Source organism: Phodopus roborovskii, unplaced genomic scaffold (genome assembly GCF_943737965.1).
Source record: "Phodopus roborovskii unplaced genomic scaffold, PHOROB, whole genome shotgun sequence".
In the NCBI taxonomy this organism is placed as follows: Eukaryota; Metazoa; Chordata; class Mammalia; order Rodentia; family Cricetidae; genus Phodopus; species Phodopus roborovskii.
Genome location: NW_026125397.1, coordinates 24128717 through 24152584, shown reverse-complemented (window position 1 = coordinate 24152584; position 23868 = coordinate 24128717). Strand labels below are relative to the sequence as shown.

General features: G+C 45.8%; 1 protein-coding gene across 1 annotated transcript; it reads right to left on the bottom strand.

Annotated features, from left to right (window-relative positions):
* Nucleotides 1–1324: 1324 nt before the first annotated feature.
* Nucleotides 1325–23690, bottom strand: Ppil6 (peptidylprolyl isomerase like 6). The gene is made up of 8 exons (XM_051175570.1): nt 23512–23690; nt 20491–20586; nt 18150–18338; nt 13711–13773; nt 13462–13609; nt 9700–9756; nt 6982–7117; nt 1325–1722 (listed from the first exon to the last, which is right to left on the bottom strand). The coding sequence occupies exons 1-8, from the start codon at nt 23662–23664 to the stop codon at nt 1611–1613; spliced, it is 954 nt and encodes a 317-aa protein (XP_051031527.1). The 5' UTR covers nt 23665–23690; the 3' UTR covers nt 1325–1610.
* Between the last annotated feature and the right edge of the window lie 178 nt (nt 23691–23868).

Here is a 23868-nt window from a genome sequence, read left to right as displayed (position 1 = left end):
ACCAGGGCAGGTACAGCATACCAAGCCTCTTTTTAGGTTCTTTATACAAATTATTACTTGCTGAACTTGGACAACAACCTTGAGGATAACAACACCTGCTTTTTACATTAGAAAACAAAGGTCCAGAGAGGTTCTTGCCTAAGTTGGTTCAGGTAGGAAAGGGCAGGGCCTGCTTTCCAGCCCTGTCGGTCTGGCTCTAGAGCACAGGTTCTTAACACTGCCATCTCTGAGTCAGTCCACAATGTGGATGGACAGTTTTATTTCTCATCTACACTGAGCTTTGTGTTGGTGTATGTATGACACAGCAATAAGACAGGATGGTAGTAAAGGGTAAGTGAGGGTGATCTTTGGGCGGTGGATCTTCATTACCTGTGACACAGAGTGTCACACGATGAAATGGCATCCCGCCCTTGCAGCTGTGTTAGTGGTGTTTTGATTCTGTGCCATAGTTACAGAGGAAGCAAGCCCTGAGGGAACTGGATGAAGGGTACGCTCGACTTCTCTGTACTGTTTTTGCAACTTCCTGTGAATCTGCTATCATCCAATAAATAATGTGCCTGTGTCTGGCAACCCCCCCCCATCAATTTACAGCCTGTCTCTTTCAGAGTTGGTGTAAGGGGATATCGTCCTTGGAAGACAAGCCACCTTTGGAGGAGGGTTAGAAAGACCAGAAAAGTGGGGCACACAAGGGGACTGTCACCAGCGAGTGTCAGCGCTGAGGTCGGGTAATTCTGTCTTGCGGGTCCCAGTGGCTGATGCTCGGCTGTCCAAGTCAGAAAGAACTAAAGTAGTCTCCTGTCTCCATCTTGAGATCCTCTCTCTTACAGACTGTGACTCAGGAGGTCGAGGATAGGGCCTGCTGGTCTACATTTTAAAAGCCTTCTTCTACAAGTGAGGCAGCCTTCAGGACCTCCAGATGGAGTAGCTGATAAAACAGAGCTCTGGCCTTGTCACTGGAGTCAACCACAAGATCAGCCCATTGTGGCTGGAATGGCTCCATGACATCCAAATCCATGTGTCCTTCCTGCCTGTTAGGCATAAGCAAAGTAACTTGACACTGATTTTTTTTCTAGCAAGAGTATCATGATAGGAATGTAGTTACAAACAGCATAATTCATTTACAAACACTTTAGACTAAAAACTGACTAGGTACATTGGTAGGTTCATAATGCTCAGGGCCACAAGGAAAAAATAATAGTAATAGAACCAGGAATAGAAGTCAGAGGTCTATGCGCCGTGTGTAGTAAAGATTCCAGAAAGAGGGCGTGGTGAGGCGAGGTTGACAGCTAAGCATTCTCTTGGTTCCCAGCCTATGTGTATCGGAGACATGACGAAGGGAAGGGGCAGGAACAAGGTCACTGGCATTCCAGTGACCCACTAGCCACAGAGCTCTCAAATGGCCTTTCCAGTTGTAAAGGAGCCTGGGAAATTGAGTATTTTAATAGTCTCTGTAGTGGAGGAAAAAGGGAATGACTGTTGGATGAACCAACCAATTGTGTCTGCACGGCCTTCGAATCAAATGTTATCAAGCACCATTTAATTAAATATAGAAAACAGCTGATCAAATGCATAGTAATAAGCCATCACAGGACATCTGACTGCTGTGAGAATCAGGTGTAAATAATCCCACTGTCTGCAATGCTGCACAGGAGCAGGGGCCTTTCGTTCTCGGTCGGAACTAATTCTAGCTGTCTGAGAACTTCGGTTCCTTCAATTAGTTGCCTGCATAGGAGGGAAGGAAAATGTGATCAGCCTTGAATTTCCACACTCAGCTTACATTCACAAAGGAAGCCCTAGTCAACTACGGCGAAGGGTATTACACGTGGACTGCAATCATCTGGAATGTGCCCACTTTGCTGCCCGTATGCATGCCCAGCGCCACGATTCGGGCAGTGATCCTTCCTGCCTTGCAGCGCTAGCCGCTGCAGCTTTTAGCCAGCATAGTTTCATTTGCTCGGGCATCTATCCTGCTTGTCCTCATTACAGTGAGAAGAGCAAACCTGAGGTCACCCCCCCTCCACCTGAGGTCACCCCCCCTCCACCTGAGGTCACCCCCCCTCCACCTGAGGTCACCCCCCCTCCACCTGAGGTCACCCCCCCTCCACCTGAGGTCACCCCCTGCTCCAGACCCTTCAGTTGGTGAACTGTCTGCACACAGACCTAGGGGTTAGCTAGGAACCCCGGCATGGGGCTGGTGATCAGGGAGAGACGGACAGATCCCTGCAGCTCTTTGACCAGCTAGCCTAACCAAACCGATGAGCTCCAGGTTCAATGAGTATGGTGTCTCAAAAACTAAGGTGCACATATCACACCTAGGTCTATTTCAGAGGGTTGTGCTGGGGTGCTGGAGATGAGCCCCACCCCATGCGCAGAAGGCAAGCACTCTACCAGCTAGGCTATTTTCCCACGCCTGATATGGATTTAGTTTTTACTTATTCCCATGCTGTTGGTGGAGGTTCTTTTTTACTTTCTTGATGATGCCCTTTGATGCACAAGTTTTTTGTTTTGTTGACATTCCCGTTTACCTACGTTTTCTTACATTGTTCATGTCTTTGGGGTCAGATCTCAGAAACCCTGCCAAATCCAAGTCACCCAACTTCCTTTTTATTACCTTTAGTTGCCTGTGTGAGTATGTGTGAGTGCAGGAGCCCTTGGAGGCCAGAGCATTGTCTCTCCAGCTAGAGTCAGAGTCTGTAGACCTTTGGTCCTCTGCAAGAGCAGTACAGCCTTAACCACTGAGCTGCCTCTCCAGTCTCAAATTACATTACCTTTTAAACTACCAACATCGCCACACTTAAAGTGAGTTTCCCATAGGAAGCATGTGGTTGGTTCGGAAGCTCATTACCTATTGGCGGAATATTTATCTCATTTAGTAAAAGTTAAAACAAATGCAGTGGAGAGAGACAGAGGAAGACACCTTTGACCACTGGCTTCCACGTGCTTGTTCACACACGTGTCCATGCATTGCACATCAGCACACACATGGTCACACACCTGCATAAGCATACACATAATACACGCACAAAGACAAAGAAACAAAACCAAACAATCACATCAGAATATGTCTGTGGCAGTTTGAATGTAATTGGGCCCCGTAATCCCATTATCCCATAATTGCATAGGGACTGCTAGTACTAGGAGGTGTGGCTTTGTTGGAGTGGGCGTGGCCTTGTTAGAGGAAGTGCGCGCTGTGGGGGCGGGCTTTGAGGTCTCCTATGCTCAAGACACCACCTAGTGTGCCAGTTGACTTCCTGTTGCCTGCAGGATGTAGTAGTAGCCTCAGCGCTGCATCTGTCCCCGCCAACATGCTCTAGGCCATGATGGACTGAACCCCTGAAACTGTAAGCTGCTGCCACAATTGAATGTCTCCTTTATAGGAGTTGGCCTGGCGGTGGTGTCTCTTCACAGCAATGGTAACCCTACCTAAGACAATGGCAGAGAGACGGGCCTAGACACAGAGTAGTGTCTTCTGCCAAGGTTTGGGTTAAGTTAGCAGCTGAGAGTAGGCGGGCAATTTCTAGTGCATGAACCTTGACAGGGTGTGGCCAGTACCAACAGGGACCACATGCATCTCCTCTTCATCTGCTTCTGGGCTCTATCCCAATCAGGAGCCCTGACGCAGGGTGCTGTTTAAATGCTCTCCCCAAAGCTCATGCTGAACCATCACTGTGGTGGTATTGGGGGGCTTTCACAGGTGATTGGTTGTTGGGGATCTGCCCTCATGAATGGCCCATGGTTTTCACAGAAGTGAGTTGGTTATCTCTGCATTATGACACAACCTTGCAGGCCTTCACCAGACAGCCAGCACCATGCTCTTGACCACTTAGCCCCCAAATAAACGCCTATGAATTACCCAGGCTGTGGAGTTGTGACAGCGGAGGAGATGGACACAACATGGGGGCATGTGAGCAGATCAGCACAGACCGGCCTGTGTCTAGTGAGGCAGAGGGCCCTTTTCCAAACAGGCCTCACACATATTGAACAAGTACTTCCTGTGCGTGCCTCTCTGTTGTGGAGTGTTAGGGTACAAGATATGCAAGACCAGTCCCTGCTCTAAGTTGTTCACAATGTGCCAAAGAGGACCGAGACGTGATCGATGGGAATCTAGGGTCTAGATTTAACCAGGATTTCATTGGAATGAAGGGAGACAGAAAGGAACAAGGTAAGCAAAGGCCACAGACTGTTCGAGGCAGTACTGGGGTCTGGCTTTAGCTCAGCTACCAATCAGATTGCTCTAAATTACATCCAGACCTGACCTGCTTGAATATCTCCTCTCTGATTTCCCCAGGACTGCCCCATAGGTATCAATGTAAAATGCAGCTTAGCCAGCCTCAAATGATCTCTTGTAAATCCTCCTTCAGTGGTCTTTCTCAGTGAATGGTACCAACCACTTATCCAGTTCTCAAACCCGGGGCGTTACTATACAGGCCACTAACAATAGGTGGGTGCTTAAATGTATTTAGAACCAATAAAAGACGATTCACTAGTTCAAAGCACTTGCTCTTCCACAAAACCAGGGTTCAGTGCCCTCACTGGATGGCCTTCTAACTCCAGCTCCAAGGATCCAGTGTCCTTTTCTGGCCTGAGTAGATACACGCATGCACGCACACACATACATACACACACACACACACACACACACACACACACACACACACACTGAAACTTTCAGAAGCAGATTAAGAATGTTTCCTTAGTTGCTTGGTCACATTTTAAGTGTTCGATGGCCAGGGGTGTCTGGTGGCTCCTGCTGTGTAGGACACTGGAGACTATAGCCTCACTGAGCTCCATGAATGTCACTTGAATGTCATTAACATCTGCCCACTCCCTCCCAGCTTGCCCACCCTGCTGCTGTAAACAGAACTTCATCTGTACCTGTTATGACTAGGCCTTCCTAACTGGACGCTATACTTCTTAATTCTTTTCCAGTTTACTCTTGACTTCTACAGAAAGCGTTCCCAGCGAGCGGTTCAAGTTGCTTACAATTTAAAATTCTTCCGTAGCTCCTCATCACCTTTGGAAGAAGCCCACAGGCTGAGCCATGCTTGGCACCTATGGCACAGAGGTTCTAGTCCATCTCCTTTCTCCATCCTACCTCGCTTCTCCTTGGACTTCGCACTCCAGCTAGACCAGCTGAGGTCTCTCATTCCTCATTCCTTAGGGCATCGTAAGAGTGCCTTATGCTTTAGAAAGCGGGTTTGATTAACTGATATTTCCCCTTCCTCTCTCCGGCTAACTTCTACTTTACTTTACCTACCTAGTTCACATTCTCGAAAAGCCCTCCACAGTTCCTTCCCACCTTAAGACTCCCTGAAAGTGAAATTCTCCTACCACTATCCCCAGTGCATATTCCACTACACTTCTCCTATGTGTATGCATGGGCAGCAATCTTACAAGCTTGCATTAAAAAAAATATTTACTTATTTTTAAAATGTCTGTGAGAGAGTGTCAGATCCCCTGGAACTGGAGTTACAGACTGCTGTGAGCTGACATGAGGGTGCTGGGAATTGAACCTGGGTCCTCTGGAAGGGCAGCCAGTGCTCTTGACCACCGAGCCATCACTCCAGCCCAAAGGTTCTTTTGTTTGTTTGTTTGAGACATGGTTTCTCTGTGTAGGTCCGGCTGTCCTGGAACTCAGTGTAAAGACCAGGCTGACCTCAGACTGCGCCTCTTCCTCTGGAGTGCTGGGATTAAAGGTGTGCATCACCAAGACCACTGGCACAAGCTTGCTTTTTGTTTTGTTTTTGTTTGCTTTGTTTTTATTCTTTTCCCATGAGGAACACTGGGCAAGGCCCTCCTGTGGTTTGCTTCAGTCTGTGTGGATAGGCATTCCTAGCATCACCTATCTTAGAAACTAGAACTTGAGGGCTCGCCCCAGACAGGCAGGACACTTGTGTGTCTCCAGGCCTTGCTAATCACACATGGGCTTCCAGAAGCTGAAATGCTGGGAGGGAGGCCCAGGAAACAGCAGCTGCACCTGGGCAGGAAGGTGTTACTTCTACCCTAGCTGTACGGGCTGTCTATTTTGCTATTACCTGTCTCCAGCTCGCTCAGAGTTCTGCTGGGTTCTGTTTAGATATCCCAACCTGACTGAAACTGCCATGTTCAGGGATAAACTGAAATAATAAAAGGGATACACTGCCCCCCTGAGGCCAGAGTGGGGATGACAACAAAGATGAGATTTCCCCAAGGACCGGTCTAAACAGACTTCCCGGGAATGAGTTTGCTTTTACTCAAGGAGCTGGGGTGCCCTTCCCAGGCTCTGCTTTCTGTTGGCCTCTTTGGTTTTGGTGGGATCTAAGGTGTCTAAAGAGCAGGCACATCAGTAATGGTGGATGTCAAGTGTCCATTAAACAAGACAATAGCAAACTTGATGGCTGGAAAATCGTGTATGGCGGGAGAGGGAGAGGTGCAGAATTCGTCCCTGGCCTGTGCTGTGTGTGTGTGTGTCTGCAGGGGCGGGGCAGGGGCAGTGCAGGGGCGGGGCAGGGGCGGGGCAGGGGGCGGGGCAAGGGCACTGGTGATGCGGCTATGCAGAATCACAGCAGTCACCTTTGTGTCTGAGAAAGGTGGCTTTAATGAGGTACAGGCCATCAACGACCAACAGGGCATTGGTAGACGGGGTATAGACTGTCAGCAAGATGTCAGAGGACATTCAAATGGTCCAAGAGGAGGTAAAGTTATTAATTCTTTTTATGGGGTTCAGCCTTCTTCCACTTTATGTGGGTTCCAGGGATTGAACTCAACAGGACTGTGCAACATGCACCTTTACCCACTAGACCATTTTGCCAGCCATAATTCCTATATTTTATGAATAACAAGTCTGATGTAACTATTTACTGCCAGATGTGTCTATATTATTTTGTATTACTCAGCTCTGTTTTGGGGTAATCCGACTAGGTACGATAATCGTGTGAACTACTTTTTGAGAAACATCTTATGTGTGTGAATACTACGCAGAGAAATCTGTAATATACATACCCAAAAGCCACATATTTTTTATCCAGATAGGGAGCTGCTTGTAGTGTGACATAGAACTGTGATGCGTTGGTATGACGACCTTTGTTCACCATTCCAAGAACGCCTCTTTTATTATGAGGGACTGAAAAGTTTTCATCTAGGAAAGAATAACCATAGGTCACTGAAGTACCTGTATTGTTTCCAACAGTTACAACATGTAAGGAGCGAAGGGAACGCGGAAATACTTCATAGCACTTACCGATATACTCCAAACTGTAAACATTCCCATTAGTGTGAATTATTTTCAGATATTTAAACAAGCACTTTTGAAGTTGCAGAATCTTACTAGAACTACTTGAGCATGAGCTCATTTGTCTTTACTGTAGCTAAAAACAAGTGTTCTCAGTGCATTCGTTTCTTACAGTAAAGGACAGCAGGCTTCCTCATGCTATTTGCAGTGGACCTTCATTCAGACAACCTATGTAAGCATTGTAAACATCTTCCTCAGTTCTTTCATGGGTCTGGCCCTCCCCCGAAGCATCTTACATCGAGCTGCCATAGTTCTCATAAACCGTGGAGTCATTGGTCTATACAGTTTCATGGTGTTTCCTGTCCTGTGTATGAGTAGGGCTCTTGTTAGATGGCTGTACTCCTAGGACTCCTATCATCTTAACTGGCTCAGCTGTGCTCCTAAATATTCGGACACAGGGTTTCTCTGTGTAGCCTTGGCTGTCCTGGAACTGGCTCTGTGGACCAGGCTGGCCTCAAACTCAGAAATCTGCCTGCCTCTGCCTCCCAAGTGCTGGGATTAAAGGCGTGTGCTACCACAGCCTAGCTGCTTTGTATTTTTTAAAGACTCATTTACTTTTATTTATATGTATGTATTCGCAGGTGCATGCCTGGTTTCACAAAAGCCAGAAGAGGGCTTGAGATCCAGGCAGTTGTGAATTGTTCAACCTGAGTGCTGGGATGCAAATCCAGGTTGTCTGTAAGAGCATCAGGTGCTCTCAGGCACTGAACCATCTGTCTCCACCCCGGTACTTTCTGTAAAAGGATTTAAAGCATTTATTAGTGGTGTGTGTGTGTGTGTGTGTGTGTGTGTGTGTGTGTGTGTGTGTGGCACATGCATGTGAAGGTCAGAGGACGCTGTTTTAGAGTTGGTTCTCTTTTCTATCCTGGGTTCTGGCATTATTACTGCCAGGCCATCGCAGCAGCCCCGATAAGGAGATCACTTTGGAATACATCACCCTGGGATGGAACTGACTGAGGCTTTCCTACTACTCAACAGAGGCACAGGACCTCTGCTGTCTGTCTCTGAGATGTTAAGAGGGGCTGATGTAACAAGAGTCGCCGTCTGTGTTTGCTGTGGTCAGGAGTAGTTGCTACCCTCCAGTATTATCTCCTTTTCATTTATTAACTGGATGGGTGTGTATGTGTGCTTGTGAATGTGGTATGTACACACATGTGCAGGTGACAAGTGCAGGTGCCCAAACCTGTGCGCGTGCTTGCAAAAGACCGTGGAGGTTTGAGTAAGAATTGCCCCATGCATGGGCTCATTTAGTTAGATGCTCAGTCATCAGTTGGTAGACTGGAAAGATTAGTTGGTGTGGCCTCGTAGGAGTCGGTGTATTGCTAGGAGTGGGCTTTGAGGTCTTAAAAGCCTGTGTCCGGCCCAGATCAGGGTGGAGCTCTCAGCTGCTTCTCCAGCACCATGTCTGCCTGCCACTGTGTTCCCACCATGATGATGATGGACGAACACTGCAAGAAAACTCCCAATTAAATGCTGTTTGATCACCTCGGCTATCAAGACAACAGGTTTTTAAAAGGATTTATTTTCATTTCCGTAGTTAGGTGTTTATGTGCATACGTGTGCAGGTGTCCATGCAGTCCAGAAGAGGCACCGGGTCCCTGGAGCTGGGGTTACAGGTGGTTGTGAGCTGCCTGACGTGGGTGCTGGGAACCAAACCCAGGTCCTTGCTAAAAGCAGCATGCATTTTTAAACACTGAGCCATCTCTCCAGCCCTGAGATAATGAATTCTTTTTCTATCATTTCTCCAAAGGGTACAGGTTAGACTTTGTTTTATAACAAAGTGTCGTTATGAACTTGTGGGTTAAATATAGGTTGACTTCCAACCCACTGGGATTACTATTTTAATGGAGGTCAAATTCCCACATCTTTGGTCAGTGACAGCTTCTTCAAACCGGTTATGTTGGCATTTTGCCATGATATTTGTAATCTTTACTAGCATTTCTGCCATCTTATAGAACAAGAGGAAGCTAATTAATACCCTCGGATTTATCCTAAGGAAGTAGGCAAGTAAAAGTGTGTACAGAGTTGCTGTGGACTGAAACAAGAGGCAGGTTGCTTGAGATGTCTCATGTAACCCAGGTTGGCCTCAAACTCACCACATATCTGAGGGCAACCTTGAATGGAGTTACAAACATGACCCACCACATGCAGTGGTCTGAGAGATCTCATGCATGCTAGGCAAGGAAGCACTCTACCAACTGAATTATATCTCCAATCCTAGTTTTGTTTTGATTTGTTTTAGAATGCCACTCAATCTTTAACCAAGTAAGGGCAAACCTCCACTTTAAAAAAAAAAATCTGCAGTTTGAAGAGTAACACCATTTTAAACTTTCATTTCTACTAAATATTATCACAAACTGTCTCATTTGAATCCTTTTAAATTTGAATAATCAGTTACTATATGACTGACAAATTTGAAAGACACCTACCTTCAAATGTTGGTCCATAAATAGACTCCCCGTTATCTCCTTTTCCCTCTACTATATCTGAGAAATGATAACAACCAGATCAGAACACAGTGATGACAAAGAGAAGAAGGCACCTTTAATTCTGATCCTGTTTACATCTTAACCAAATCTAGAGGAAGTTGCCCAATTGAAAATATTACTATGATCACTTCACTTTATCATTTAATCATTTTACTTTTACACATTCATTTTTACTTCCCGGGATAGCAAATTATAATGTAAAAACCTTTGAAGAATGTTATCATCATGGCCACAATTAAAGAAGATGCTCACAAATCATTTACGTCATAGGCTATTCGTGTGGTAGTTTGAATGTAATTGGCACTGTAAGGAGGTGTGGCTTTGTTGGAGGAAATGTGTCACTGTGCGGCAGGCTTTGAAGTCTCATATTATGCTCAAGCCATGCCCAGTGTCTCAGACCACTTCCTGTGCCTGCTGATCATGTAGATCCTCTACTCTCAGCTCCTTTCCCAGCACCACGTCTGCCTGCGTGCCACCATGATGATAATGGACTGAACCTGTGAAACTAAGCCAGGCAATTAAACACTTTCCTTTACAAGAGTTGCCTTGATGGTAGTGCATCTTTGCAGCAACAGAAACCCTAAGAAATTCCATATTTCACTTTGCTTTTCAGAGAAGTGGAAAGAGTAAACTAAGCAGACGGAATGGAAAAGGTTCTTTTTGAACGTGACTGAAAACCGATGCTCTAAGTGTTAGGGAGGGAGGTCAAATGGTACAGTGTTTGCTGTGCAACCATCAGGACCTGAGTTTGATCCCCAGCATCCACATACAAAGCTAGGCTATCTCAGGTTCCCTGTTCCAACACTGAAGCAGTTTCAAGAAATCTTATAGTAACAGAAGAAAGAGTTACACATCAAGGTGTTTAAAAAAAAAAGTACATTGGTGGAAACATCAGCAAGGCGGTTATGGCAAGATGGGGGAAATTCTCCTCTAGGCCTCAGATACTATCTGATGACCTTCTCAGCTTTGGGGTTGGTGGAAGCCAGTGGTCTGCTGAGCTAATAAATCCTGAAAGGTTTAAATTTGTTAATCACAGGATGGTAGGTCTAACATGGAGGTGAGTAAGGAAATGGCTGTGTAGGGGGTTAGGGCTGGCCCAAGATACAGTGTATTCTTGTCTTAGTATTGTCTCACTGTCTGAAACATGATCCAGCACCTGCACACTTTGCCCTCTGCAAATCCTATACAGAAAAGAAACTTCAACAGATACTATGCCTGACTTTCCCCAAGTCTTGTTCTAAGGAAACTGAGAAGCAAAATGTAGCAACTTAAACCTAGTCCCTGAGACTGGACAGCTGCTGGAATGATAGGGGGAAAGGGCGAATCTACTTTAATCCAAAAAAATCCATTAATCTCAAAATATTTTACATGGCATGCACTTTGGTTTATTGATAAAAATTTAAAGTTAATTTTGTTATCCTGTATGTATGTTTCTACTCCTTTTGGGGGTAATGTGTCTATACAGCTCATTTTAAAATGTAATGTATAATTAAGAAATACAGACTAATAGTCATCTATAATAGTCAAATTTATAGTCATGTTAGGTATGTTTTCAAGCTAATACGCAGATGCATTTAGATAATAGATGGTCTTCAAACACTTCAGATATGGTATTTAATATGTCTAATGACCTAAGGCTTTTCATGACAGTGAGACATGCCTGCCCCTGACAACACCAGTTTACTTCAAATGAAAATTAAGGCATTGAAGAACATCTGTGTGGGGTTTGTTTTCTTTATGGCAAAAGCTATCCATTTGGGCAAAGAAACTATCCTTACCTCAGATTGCTGACAGCATACTGTCCAAACTGGACCAGCAGGACATAATAGAGAGACTGTCAAACTTTCCCAAAACAAGGTAGGACAATACGTGAAAATTCCCTGCTTCTCAGGGAAAGTCTGTCAGATGTACTAGGCCTGTAGGCCAAAGATGGATGCCCCAATGTTACAGGGAGACTTTGGGTGATTGTCCAGACAGCCAGATGTCCCTGTCATTAGGTAACATTTGACCCTACTGAGGTCTCGATTGGAGCTGAAAGACTAGATAGTTACAGTTTTCCTTATGATAAAAAGGTAAATTACAGTATAAAACTTTAGACCTCACCAAGATAAGATAAATAATAGAGTATTTTCTCTAGATTTGCCAAATACAAATGGACTGAACATTGTAACTGTAATTCTTAATGACTGTTTTTATTACATAGTTTTACTATGTTAAAGTTAAAACCTTCCTTTTTAATTAGGCAAAAAGGGTGAAATGCCGTGGAACAAACTTCGTACACTGTAAATATGTATTCCTCTCATTGGTTAATAAAAAATCTGACGGGCTAATAGCTGGACACTGGGAAGGAAGAGGGGTGGGGGAGGGCGAGGTCTGGGGAGTTGGCAGAGATGCAAAAAGGAGCAAGATGAGCGTGCTGTGCTGAAGGAAGGAGCCACCACATGACAGGGGAAATGGAAATATGGGTGAATTTAAAATTTAAGAGCTAGTGAGTAGTGAGCCTCAGCTATGGCCAAGCATTTATAATTAATAATAAGTCTCCGGGTGATTATTTGGGAGTGACTGCTGAGACACAGAAAAACTCTGCCTACATCTGTGTGGGCGTGTGTGTGTGTGTGCGCGTGCACAGTTCTAGCCTTCCGCGTGTGTGGATCTCAGGGATGGAATCTCTCCTTCCTTCTTCCCTTCCTTCCTTGTTGCTGTTGTTTTTTGACATAGGATCTCTCTATGCAGCCCAGACTGCCCTGGATCTCACTCTGTAGACCAGGCTGGCCTCTGCCTCCCGAGTGCTGGGGTTAAAGGTGTGGCCCCAGTCTTGTTCTGTTTTCAAATCCCCACCCTTAGTGTGTTTCTAGGTATTTTTATGTATTTGGTAGTTCAACTAAAGTACCCTATGATTTTTAAAAAAAAAAAAGTCATGTTACTCTGTCACTTTTTAATTTGCAATGTTCCTGGAAATAGAATTTAAATTAGGGACTGAAAATACAAACATGTTAATGAATCACTTGACCATATAAAACATCCTTTAGGTTATAATACATTTGTTATTATCAATATCTAATTCTTGGGCTGGAGATGGCCCAGTGAAGTGTTTTCTATGTGAGCTCAGGTACCTGGGTTGGATTCCAGAACCCACCTAAAAGAAGCCAGATCAATAGCTTGGTGCAGCCCATGGCTTTAATCCCCAAACTCGGAATGCAGAGGCAGGTGGATCCCTATGAGTTTGAGGCCAGCCTGGTCTACAGAGTGAGATCCAGGACAGCCTGGGCTACATAGACATCTTGAAAATATAAAACAATAAAAAAAAAAAAAAAAAAAAAAAAAAGGACACTGGATTTGTTTAGCAGGTCTGAAGGCTTTCCCTCCAGAACCCCAGCTTTTGCCTGAAAGGCATACTCTTTATCATCCCTAAAATCCAAGGTTGCTGGCAGTAAGAAATTCTGTCTCAAAAACCATGAGGTTGGTAGAGCCTGAGTGACGCCCTAGGCTTGAACCCATGCACAGCTACATACACTACGCCTCACCTCCAACACACAGAGGCTATCCAAGCTCTATCCAAGCCAGGAGGTAGTGCGCACCTTTAACCCCAGCACTCAGGTCTCTGTGAATTGGAGGGCAGCCCTGATTCTTTATAATTTTATAAACGTAAAGGGATGGGTACTAGGGCTTTCTGCTTTGACGTATTTAAACTTTGCAGCTCACCTCCTCCTTGTATCCAGCCATTCTGGACTACTCGGTGAAAAATTGAATCTTTGTAATGGAGTTTTATGCCTCTCTCAGAAAACCCTGCCGCTCCTGTGCACAAGACCTGAAAATTTTTACATGTTTTGGGACATGTATCACAATATAGCTACAAAATAAAGATGAAAGGGTTCAAAGGTTACTCAGTATTTTATCAATAACAAACTCCTCAAAACTTAATTGAAAAAAAAAATGGCAAAAATGTCTTACCTCAAAAATCAGTCTTCCAATGGGAGAAAGATCAATACAAATGTCCAAGTACACAAAATCATGCTATCAAAATTATCGAGAAAAAAATGCAGGTCAGTGTTCTGTAAAGTTCAGAAATGTAAACCAAAACAAAACACCAAAGCATTTGTTTTCAGTGATAAGATTTTAACCACAACACGGACAGATAGATAACAGCAAATACTTTCTAAGCCACAATGCCAATGGCCTAAAGGAACTTTCAAATTTATTTTACCAAGTCTTTATAATCTACATTACACAATGGTTTATAGAACTCTCGGGAGTGAATCCTTGAACAGTGTTAACTTATCGTGCAGTGCTGGGAATAAATGACCTAGAAACTCACCGATTCCAGGGCTCAGGGTGGAAAGGAACAAGGGGCTGTTCCCCTGGGGACAGAAACAGACCAGGGACTCTTCACCAAGCTGCTTTTCTGAGTAGCTTTGGGACAAGAGCCAAGTGAGTGCTGAGCTGTGGACTGTGTGGCCTGGATTTTCAGAAGCAGAGGAGGCTGAGCAGGCCAAACCACACCCCTTCCAACTGGGGAATCCGGCCACTGTTCCCACTGTAGTTTGGCACCAAGGGCCTGGAAGGGGGGGGCTTCCCGGTTACCTTCACTACCCACCAAGGGCCCGGAAGGGGGGGGCTTCCCGGTTACCTTCACCCCCCCCTTCAGGTACCAGCTGCTGTACCTCCCAGGAGAGATGATTGCTTTTGAGACTTTGCACAGCCGTAAAAAAGGGCACCCACAGTTGCGCATGGCGGTTCCTGTGTGTAACCCCAACACTTGTGAGGCTAAGGCAGACAGACTGCTGTGAGTTCAAGGCCAGCCTAGGCAGGCTTCTAAGGCCTTGTCAAAACGAAAACAAAACAAACCAGAAAGGCATCCAAAAAGAGTATGATAGTCTTCATCCTGTTAGCTCTCAGGGACTTCCGTACATCTAATGTGTGTGTTTCAGATCTGGGATATCACTGTCTAAGACACAGAATATAGCACACCAACTCTTAAAGTAGCTTGCCCTCACTTCTTCCTCAAAAAAACTGGAAAACAAATGTGTGGCACTTCTTTAAATATGTTGTACTGTTATGTTGCTCTAAATTTTTAAGTTTTTTAGTTAAAAGACTGAAATACTATCTGTGCTACCCGGCATCTAGCAAGGAAGTATTGCAAATATACTAAGTGTAACTAAAATTCTGTTGTTTTTTCAGGTTGGTCTGGAACTCATTTCATAGCCATATCCCAGGCTGACCTTGAACTCACTGAAATCTTCCTGTCTCAGCTTCCATGCGAGCCGGGCTTACAGGCAATAATAAAGGATTACCATGTGTTAACTAATTATAATTAATTTGTTTGAGCCTCTCAGCTACTGTACTACAATTTGTAAACCATAAGAAAATTCTATGGCTAAAGAACTGGAGAAGATCAGCCTGGTCTACAGAGCAAGTTCCCGGACAGCCTCCAAAGCTACACGGGGAAACCCTGTCTCAAAAAAGCAAAAACAAAAACAAACAAACAAACAAACAAACAAACAAAAAAGAACTTGAGGCTTGCTGGGTGGTGGTGCACGCCATGCCTTTCATCCCAGCACTTGGGAAGCAGAGGCAGATGGTTGTCTGTGAGTTCGAGACCAGCCTGGTCTAAAAAGTGAGTTCCACGACAGCCAGGGCTGTTACAGAGAGAGAACCTGTCTTAAAAAACTAAAACAACCAACCAAACAAAAAGGAATAGGAGACATAATAACCCTCACAGGCTTAGGAGGACAAGGGGCTGTGTCATAAATTCCAATTGACTGAGGAAATAAATTAAAGTCTATTTGGGCATACTTAACCTCCCTGTGCATTAATCATTATCTTTATAGGCCTGTCAGGAGCAGATAATTCTGGATGTGCATAGCAGAGCATACTTCTAATCTCAGGTGTAGAAAGGCAGAGAGATCCCTAGTTTTCGGCTAGCCTGGGCTACATATAGTCCCTATTTCAAAAATAACAACTGGAAGGAAAAAGCAAAGATAATTCTGAAAATGCTCTGGATGGGAGACAAATGAATGTGACACAAAGTAACATTCAGTCACCAGGAGACAGACACACAAACACACTTGTCTAGCAGGGTACTCCAACCTGGGAATGAACAACATTGTCGGCTCGGCTCTGCAAGAGACTCTGCTGGCTGTAAAGACACTTAGTCTTTTCTCAGGAATCGCCACCCGTTAAGTAACGATTTCATTATTTCTGGCATATGTCACCACAGCGCTTTCCAAACCCCTACCCTGCCACCAGCTTACTTTGGCACAGCTCCAACCACCATTCCCAAAGGCAAAGAGGATTTCGCCGTAGTCTACGAAAAGCTCTGCTGGCCTGTGTTCCTTCTGGACAAGACCTCCATGCTTCAGGGTGGACAGCAAATCATCTGTTTTCTCTAGGATCTGCTGAATTCTCCCATCCTACACCTGACCTTCCTGTGCAATATCCCATTGGGTTTCACAAGCATTGTTAGAACATGCAGAGGCCAGATTCTCCCTCCCCCGACCCTGGAATGAGCAGGTTGTGGACATGTGGCCTAGATTTGCTGGGCACATACTCCTGGGGCCCTAGGGCTCAGGAAGTACTGTAAGACATGAAAGACGTTGGGAAACTGCTCTCCATGAAGAGGGGGCAGCATGACCCCAGAGCTCGTGGTTGATGAACATGGCCACACATGCTGGCCACACATTCCTCTGGCATGGGTCTGGCAGTTTCTCCTCCTCGTATGTGGCCTTCCTTGCTCTTACCTGGTTTCTAAAGCCATCTTCCCAGATTTCCTGTGAACTCGGGGGATCGGCACCATTGCAACACCTTTGTTTCTTTGTAAAGATTATTTATTTTATTTGCATTGGTGTTTTGCCTGAATGTATGTCTGTGTGAGGGTGTCAAGATCTTGGAGTTATAGACAGTTTGACAGTTGTTAGCTGCCATGTGGGTGCTGGGATTTGAACCTGGGTCCTCCAGAAGAGCATTCAGTGCTCTTAACCACTGCACCATCTCTCCAGCTCCACATCTTTGTTTCCTAAGTTCATCACAGGAACTTCAGACGCTGGCACCAGGACTCATTGTCTCAGCCTGACTGACTACTATTTCTGCCTTCCTTGTTGCCACTGGTACTTTTGGGGAACACCGTTGCCTCCGGACTCCTGTCCCTCTGGGATGTAACCACGAACAATACATTCTCCATACCTCAGAGTTTTCAGCATTTTACAAGTGCACTGTTTATTCAGCCCCTCATTTACTATGGGTACTTACTGAGCTTAGCTCCTATTCAAGGCTATGGTTAAACCAGGGTCATGAGACAAAGCCTTTGCCTCTGCACAGCTCACAGTACTGGATCACTCTGCGTAGCCCTGGCTGGCCTCGAACTCAGAGATCTGCCTGCCTCTGCCTCCCCTGGGATTAAAGATATGCGTCACCACACCCAGCTTGTGGGAAATTTTCTTAATTGCTAATTGATGGAGGAGGCCCCACCCAATGTGGGCAGTGCCATTCTGGACAGGTGGGCCTGGGCTGTGCAGGAAAGTTCATCCAGATGTAGAGCTCTCAGCTCCTCCCCCTGCACCAAGTCTGTCTGCACTGAACCTCTGAAACTGTAAGCCAGCCTCAATTAAATGTTTGCCTCCATAGGAGTTCCTTTAGTCATGGTGTCTCCTCAAAGCAATAGGAACCGTTAAGAGAGTCCTCATCCTGTAGATCAGATCGGGGGCTGATGGTTAAGCTTAGTTCATCTTTTCAGACTTTTAATCTCATGGCAGTAGACTATTAAAGTATTTCAGGGCCAGAGACGGAGAGTAGGCTAGCGTTAACCACACTTAATGCTCCTCCACACAAGTTCAGTTCTCAGCACCCACATCCAGGGGCTCACAGATGCCTTTAACTTTAGCTCAGGAGAGTTGAATACCCTCACTAAGAAGCTGATGGCCCAAGTTCAATCCCCAGAACTCACATAACAGTGGAGAGAAACAACTCCAAGCCTGCCATGGCACACATACCCTCCCATTAATAACAGTCACCTGTCCCTGCTTTGCTTAGAGACAGGTGCTTGCTATACTGCCCAGCTGGCCTTAGAATAAAGGGCGCAAATGATCTCCCTGCCTCAGTTTCCCCAGAAGCTGAGGCATGGGTGCCTATCCAAGGGTGTTTAGGTTCTAATAGGAGTAATTCATGCACATAGGTCTAAGGGTGAAGACACACGGGTCTACCGTGCTACATACATCTGCTTTACATGTTGCTTGGCCAAACCCTGAACTAATTCTTTTGCAAGTGGTTTTTAGTAAGGTCACTAGGGGCTTACATCTTAATCTCCTGGTGAGTCTGCTTTGTGAGATACATCAACAATTAATGCTGAATTAATACAAATGGTGAAAAAATTCTATTAAAAAATCTATGTAGCTTGCCTTGGTGTCTTTTAAGAACTTGGTGGAATAATCCAAAGTAAGAGCCTCATACAGCGTGGGGGGGCGGACATCAACCACATCCCACACCTTCTTGGCCCATTTCTTCAGGTCAACTGCATTACCCAGGAGTTGATCATTAATGAAACACATCACGAAGGAGGGATAGACCCAGGTCTCACCCTTCAGTTCCTACAGAGAAACGGGGGGTTAGGTGGGGAAGACAGAAAACAAACAAACAAACAAACAAAAAAACCAATGCTAAAACCACAAACCAGATCTTGAGATTAACTCTACAGTCTGATTTGCCAACTACAGGATTAAAGTTGTTTTTTTTTTTAAACCATCTTTCAGAAGTCTGCTGTCAAAGAGAATTTAACATTTTTGAGACTCTTAACATAATGATGAACAGAGAACAACTTAGAAAGCAATCTTTAAGCTATTGCGATGATAGGTAGATGAAATTCAGTAATATCTACATAGTGCACTTGTTCCAATAATTTGAGTTCCTTGCAGTCTCTGTCCCCATTTACGAGGTACTTTACACTTTGCATTCTTGGAAGAGGGTCTGAGTAAGGTATGCTTTTCAGAGCAGAGGTGTGTGTGCGTGCAATCAAGGCACTCGACCCAGGCAGGAGACAGTGATTATTCTAGATAGACAATATCTTTGGGAACTGCCAGCCTCAGTTTCCATACATGGTTAGGAACAAAGAAGAAAACTCACCTTTACCCAACACTTTTGCTTTTTTTATTTGTTTTGTTTTTCAAGACAGGGTTTCACTGTGTAGCTCTAGCTGTCCTTGAACTTGCTCAGTAGACTGGCTGGCCTTGAACTCACAGAGACCTTCCTGCCTCTGCCTCCTGAGTGCTGGGATTAAAGGTGTGTGCCATCACTGCCCAGCATCCCCAATACTCCTAACCTAAGCTACTTAAAACGAAGTACATTAGTGTTTTCATTCATGCAAGGCAGTCATCAACTTTCTAAATCCCCAGTGTGGCCTGAACATTGGTTTCCAGTACCAGCCCTGGCAAACCATGAGGGTCTTGGTTTTAGTAGAATCTGGTTTGTGAGCCCATACGATTGGTCTGGCTGAAGTTGAGACCTGGTGGAGCATCTGTATTTATAGTGGTACCCAGGAAAGTGTCAGTTCTGTGACCAAAATATTGGAGTGCATGTTGCCCGTCACCACAAACCCCAGTGAGCAGGGGGACAAGACCTGAGTCTTTAAGTTGTGCTTTATTCAGATAATTAACCATTTAGAAGACAGGACCAGAACCTCAAGTCCGCCGCCCTTTGTCGTCATGGTATCGGTGCCCCTCTCCGTATCCCCTCCCAAACTTTCCCCTCATTATTTACTGTCACTCTCTTTTAGGGAGACTTGGGTACTCTCTAGACATCATCTAGGATGAGTTAGCAGACAAGCAGGCCAGCAGTGTATGCACACACACACACACACACACACACACACACACGCACGCACGCATGCACGCACACGCTGAGCTGTGTCCAGATTCCTCTCTGTAACATGAAGTAATGAGAACGTGCCCTTTGAATATGACATTGAGGTCTGTGTCTCCCCCCCCCCCCCTGCAGTCTGCTGGTCTCAAGACTGCATTGGGGCAGCACTGGTTTGAGCGGCAATCTGCCTCCACCTGGCCCTATCACCAGCTCCCCTGAGGAGCTTTGATATCTGCCAAGTTGCTTCGTGTGCCTTTCTCAAAACCTGTTTCCAGCTTCTCATTCTAGAGGGCAAACTCGTTCATGCTCAGTGGCGAATCACTGATAAAGGCCAATCAGTCCTGGGGTGTTCACATTTCCTGGTGTTGTATTTCACAAGATCCGAACCTATAGCAGGAGGAGGAAATGTAACTGTGGACATTTTGTTCTCTGAGGTAGAGGGATGCCATAGAAGACACATGTCTCCTGAGCATCGGGAGACTCCCCGGCATGCCTCAAGGTAGCCGTCTGGTTCTGACAGCCACTAATGATGCTGTCTTTTTTTTTTTTTCTTTTTTCTTTTGGAGAGACAGACCTTCCCGTGGACCCTGAAGCTGCACCCACAGAGAGCCTTACATTCTGCGGACACATACGGCCGGCCAGCTAAACCCTAATGAACCTGACTCACTGGGACCAAATGGGCTAGGTAACCCTACACTGAACACGACAAGGATCACACTAAAAAGTTAAGGTGGCGAGCATGGGCGTGAAGATGGGAGAAAGAGGAAAGGAAGGTGCATAATTAAGAGAAGTAATTATACTGCAGTTTGTCATTTTCCCAAAACTGCTCATATAATTCACACAGGCGTGGACTTGTTGATACTCCCATGCTGACATGTCCCTTACCCGCTTTTTCTCCTGTAGATACTGATCCCAAGCAAATTCTTGAAGAGGAATTATCACAGGATCTTCAAATTTGGATGGGTAATTGTTTTTCAGAGTCTAGGTTGCAAGATAGAATAGTTTAAGTTCTCATTCATGTATTAATGCATTATCTGGGGTGCAGGGCTCACAGCCACACATGCATTGGAACGAGGCAGGGCATAGGGCCGTGTGCGCACACATGGGGACCAGAGATCTTCCCTTTCTCCTCTCCAGCTTACTTGCTGAGACAGGTCTTTGGTTGACCTTGGAGCTGTTTCAGCTATGCTGGCTGGCTTAGGCTTACAGGAGCAGCCCACTGAGCTGGCCTTCACACGGCGACCAGGACTCTGAACTCGGGTTCTCATGCCTGCACAGAAAGTGGAGACTCTCTGCGCCATAACCTCGGCCCCTAAGTTCTCCTCGGAAAGTCAAAATCATTCCTCCACAGTTTCTGTTTTTCTTTTTTGGTTTTTCAAATCAGGGTTTCTCTGTGTGGCTTTGGGGCCTGTGCTGGAACTCCTCTTAAGACCAGGCTGGCCTCAAACTCACAGAGATCCACCTGCCTCTGCCTCCGAATGCTAAGATTAAAGGCGTGTGCCACCAACGCCTGGCCTCTTGTCCAGAGTTTTGTGGACTCCTCAGGCAGTTTCATACAGCATACGCAGCCGGCCCTGCCTGGCCTGTTCTCAGGGGCCCTGCCAAGTCATTCCGCCCTTCCCTTTAGGGAACATGATCTAGAGGGTGAAGGTATGTCTTAATCTTCCTATATTGCTACTACATCTGCTGTACAGTAAGCCATTGACACATAACTCAATAAATGAGTTTATGCCAATGGTTCAGGGATCTGTTTCGTTCTTCTAGAACTATTTTTCCCCTAGATTAAATTGCCAAGTCTCAGTAGATCTACAGGTACTTGATTAGTAGAAAAAAATTGTAAATATTATTGTCTTAATTTATTGATGTAAGGAGATTGACCAAAAGGACACTGTTGTGGTTATGCCACTCAGGAAAAGGAGGAGCAAATGCTAAGTAAGTTTCGGCTTATAGATAAGTTTTAGTATTGACTGTGCTTTAGCGAAACGTTTTCATGTGGCTCAGGAAAAAAAATTACTCTTAAAAACCTGTGTGTGTTTTAGGTTTGGGTAAGGATGTGGTTAATGTCCATGTGGGTGACTACGGAGAGCAGAAGAGGCCGTCTGGGTGCCTGGAGCTGGAGTTAGTTATCAGCGGTTGAAAGCTGGCAGACCGTTGCTGGTAGCCAAATCTCTATTGCCGAGGATGATGCTTGGAGGCTCTGCCATGGTCTGAAAAAGCTCAGGCCTGGCATGCTCCCTCAGGTGTGACCATTTCAGGAGGAAGTCTGAGTATATCTTATTCTAGGGTGGAGCAAAATAGCAACACAACCCAAACATCAGAGCTTTTTCTCAGTTCCACAGTCTGCATTCAGTTTCAGACCACCAAAGGATGACCACTGTTTCTAAGTGAAGAACTATCTAGAATAAGTAACAAGACCAGCAGTTTTAAAATTAGACCCCCTTAATTTGTTCATAATAACAGCATTTGCTGTAGAATGGACCTCATCCAAATTAAAATATATGCTAATATTTATCCTTACATTTTATAATGCTACATCTGTCTATTAATCAGGTCCCCCCCCACCCCCGGGTTACTCACAAATATACTGGGAATATAATCAATTATCTTTGATTATTCTAAGACTAACTGAATTTACACTGATACATTTTCACATTTGAATATAGTCCCAAGAGGCAAAAAAACTTAAGGAAAAAAGACATTGTTAGAATAGTAAAGACACTTTCTCTATAGCAGATGTTGACCCCTGTAATGTTTTGAAAGAGCTGACAGCCGAGAAACTTTCACATCTTTTAATGGCGGAAAACAATCAACAGATGAATCATATTTTGTGTTACATAAAAATTATATATATATAATATACATATAATGTTCAACACAACATCTACAACAAAGTCTTATTGGAACACGACCTACATCCTGTGGCTGCTCCTTGCTTTGCTGTAGAGATGAGCTGCTATGTAGCCCAGGACGAACTTCAACTGTCTTCCTGTCTTGGTCTCTTGGGTGCGGTGCGGGGGACTACAGACCTGTTATCTGGCACGTTGCTTTCACAAAGTAAGTCTGAGACCCTGTCCCGGAATACCTAACGTATTTCTACTCGGACTCCACAGGAAACAGAAGAGCATCAACTACGAAAGAATCCCTCAAACTCTGAAATATCACTTTAGCCATAAAACCCTGGTGCAAAACAGCAATAAAAATGAAACAAACAGAACCAAGAAACCTTTCTTTATCCTCCTACACACCCCAAACAGCCCATTTCTCTGCGGACGCTGGATCAAGCAAGAGGCAGGGGTTTCTGAAGGTGAATCCTACTTGGCTGCCCTTGCGCCCGTGTGGGCAATCTGGAAATACAAGCACGAAGGGAAGGGAAGGGGCGGGTAGGTGGTGAGGGCTGGGCTGTGTGTTTCAGCATCGCCCTCCCACGTTTCCCCTGCTCAGGTTGCAGATGGCTGTAGCAGGGCTGACCTGGCTAGATTTGTTTGTTTCTTCGAGTGTTTTTACATCGTTCTGCGTATTTACAGAGACGAAGTTGGGTTTTTCAAAGCACCGTCTGGGCCATCTTAAAGAATCTGAGAAACATCTGGTTCTGTTAGAACGCACAAACGCCTACAGAAACTATAAAGGAAAGGTCCTTCCAGAATGAAATTACCAATTACCAAAAACCACAAGGAGTTTTTTTTTTTTTTTTTTTTTAAGTCAGCTACTTATGCGGCAATACTTGAGTTTTGCAAATCCGCGACTGGATGAAAACCACGCGGCTCTGAGCGATCGCTTGTCTCTTTCGGGGTCGCCCTTGCTGGAGACCTGCGTTTGCGCTCCACCCCCACCCCCCAGCCCCAGCCCGGGGGTGGAGCGCGGCCGGGGCTGCGGCGCTCGCAGGGTGAGCCTGCGGGGAGGGGTTACCTCGGCGATGGTCTTGGACACCTGGAAGCTGGAGCTTTTGAAGAGCCCCACCACCTTCACCCGCAGCGGCGGCTCGGGCTGCAGCAGCGTGCGGCAAGCGGGGGGCTTCGGCCGGCACGGTTGCCGCTGCGGCGGCGGCTGCGGCGTGGCCATGGCAGCGCCAGCCCACCGCGCGGAGCACAAACAGTGCGGGTCGCCACGGCAACCGCGCGGCTCCGCCCCCGACGCCCGCGAGGGGCGGGGCCTGGCGGCTGGCGTGGGCGGGGCCTCGCAGCAGCCCGGAGCCTGTTGCTGCCGAGCTGGTGGAGCCGGGCCCGGGCCGAGCCGGGGACCCGTAGGCCGCGGCGCCGGGGAGCG

Bases quoted from the DNA above. Each gene is read 5' to 3' on its own strand.
- Ppil6 (XM_051175570.1), bottom strand. From the start codon at position 23,664: ATGGCCACGCCGCAGCCGCCGCCGCAGCGGCAACCGTGCCGGCCGAAG. The intron at 18,339-20,490 runs GTAAGGGACATG...GTTTCTCTGTAG, and splicing joins ATCTACAGGAGAAAAAGCGG to GAACTGAAGGGTGAGACCTG. The intron at 13,610-13,710 runs GTAAGACATTTT...TTTATTTTGTAG, and splicing joins TTGGAAGACTGATTTTTGAG to CTATATTGTGATACATGTCC.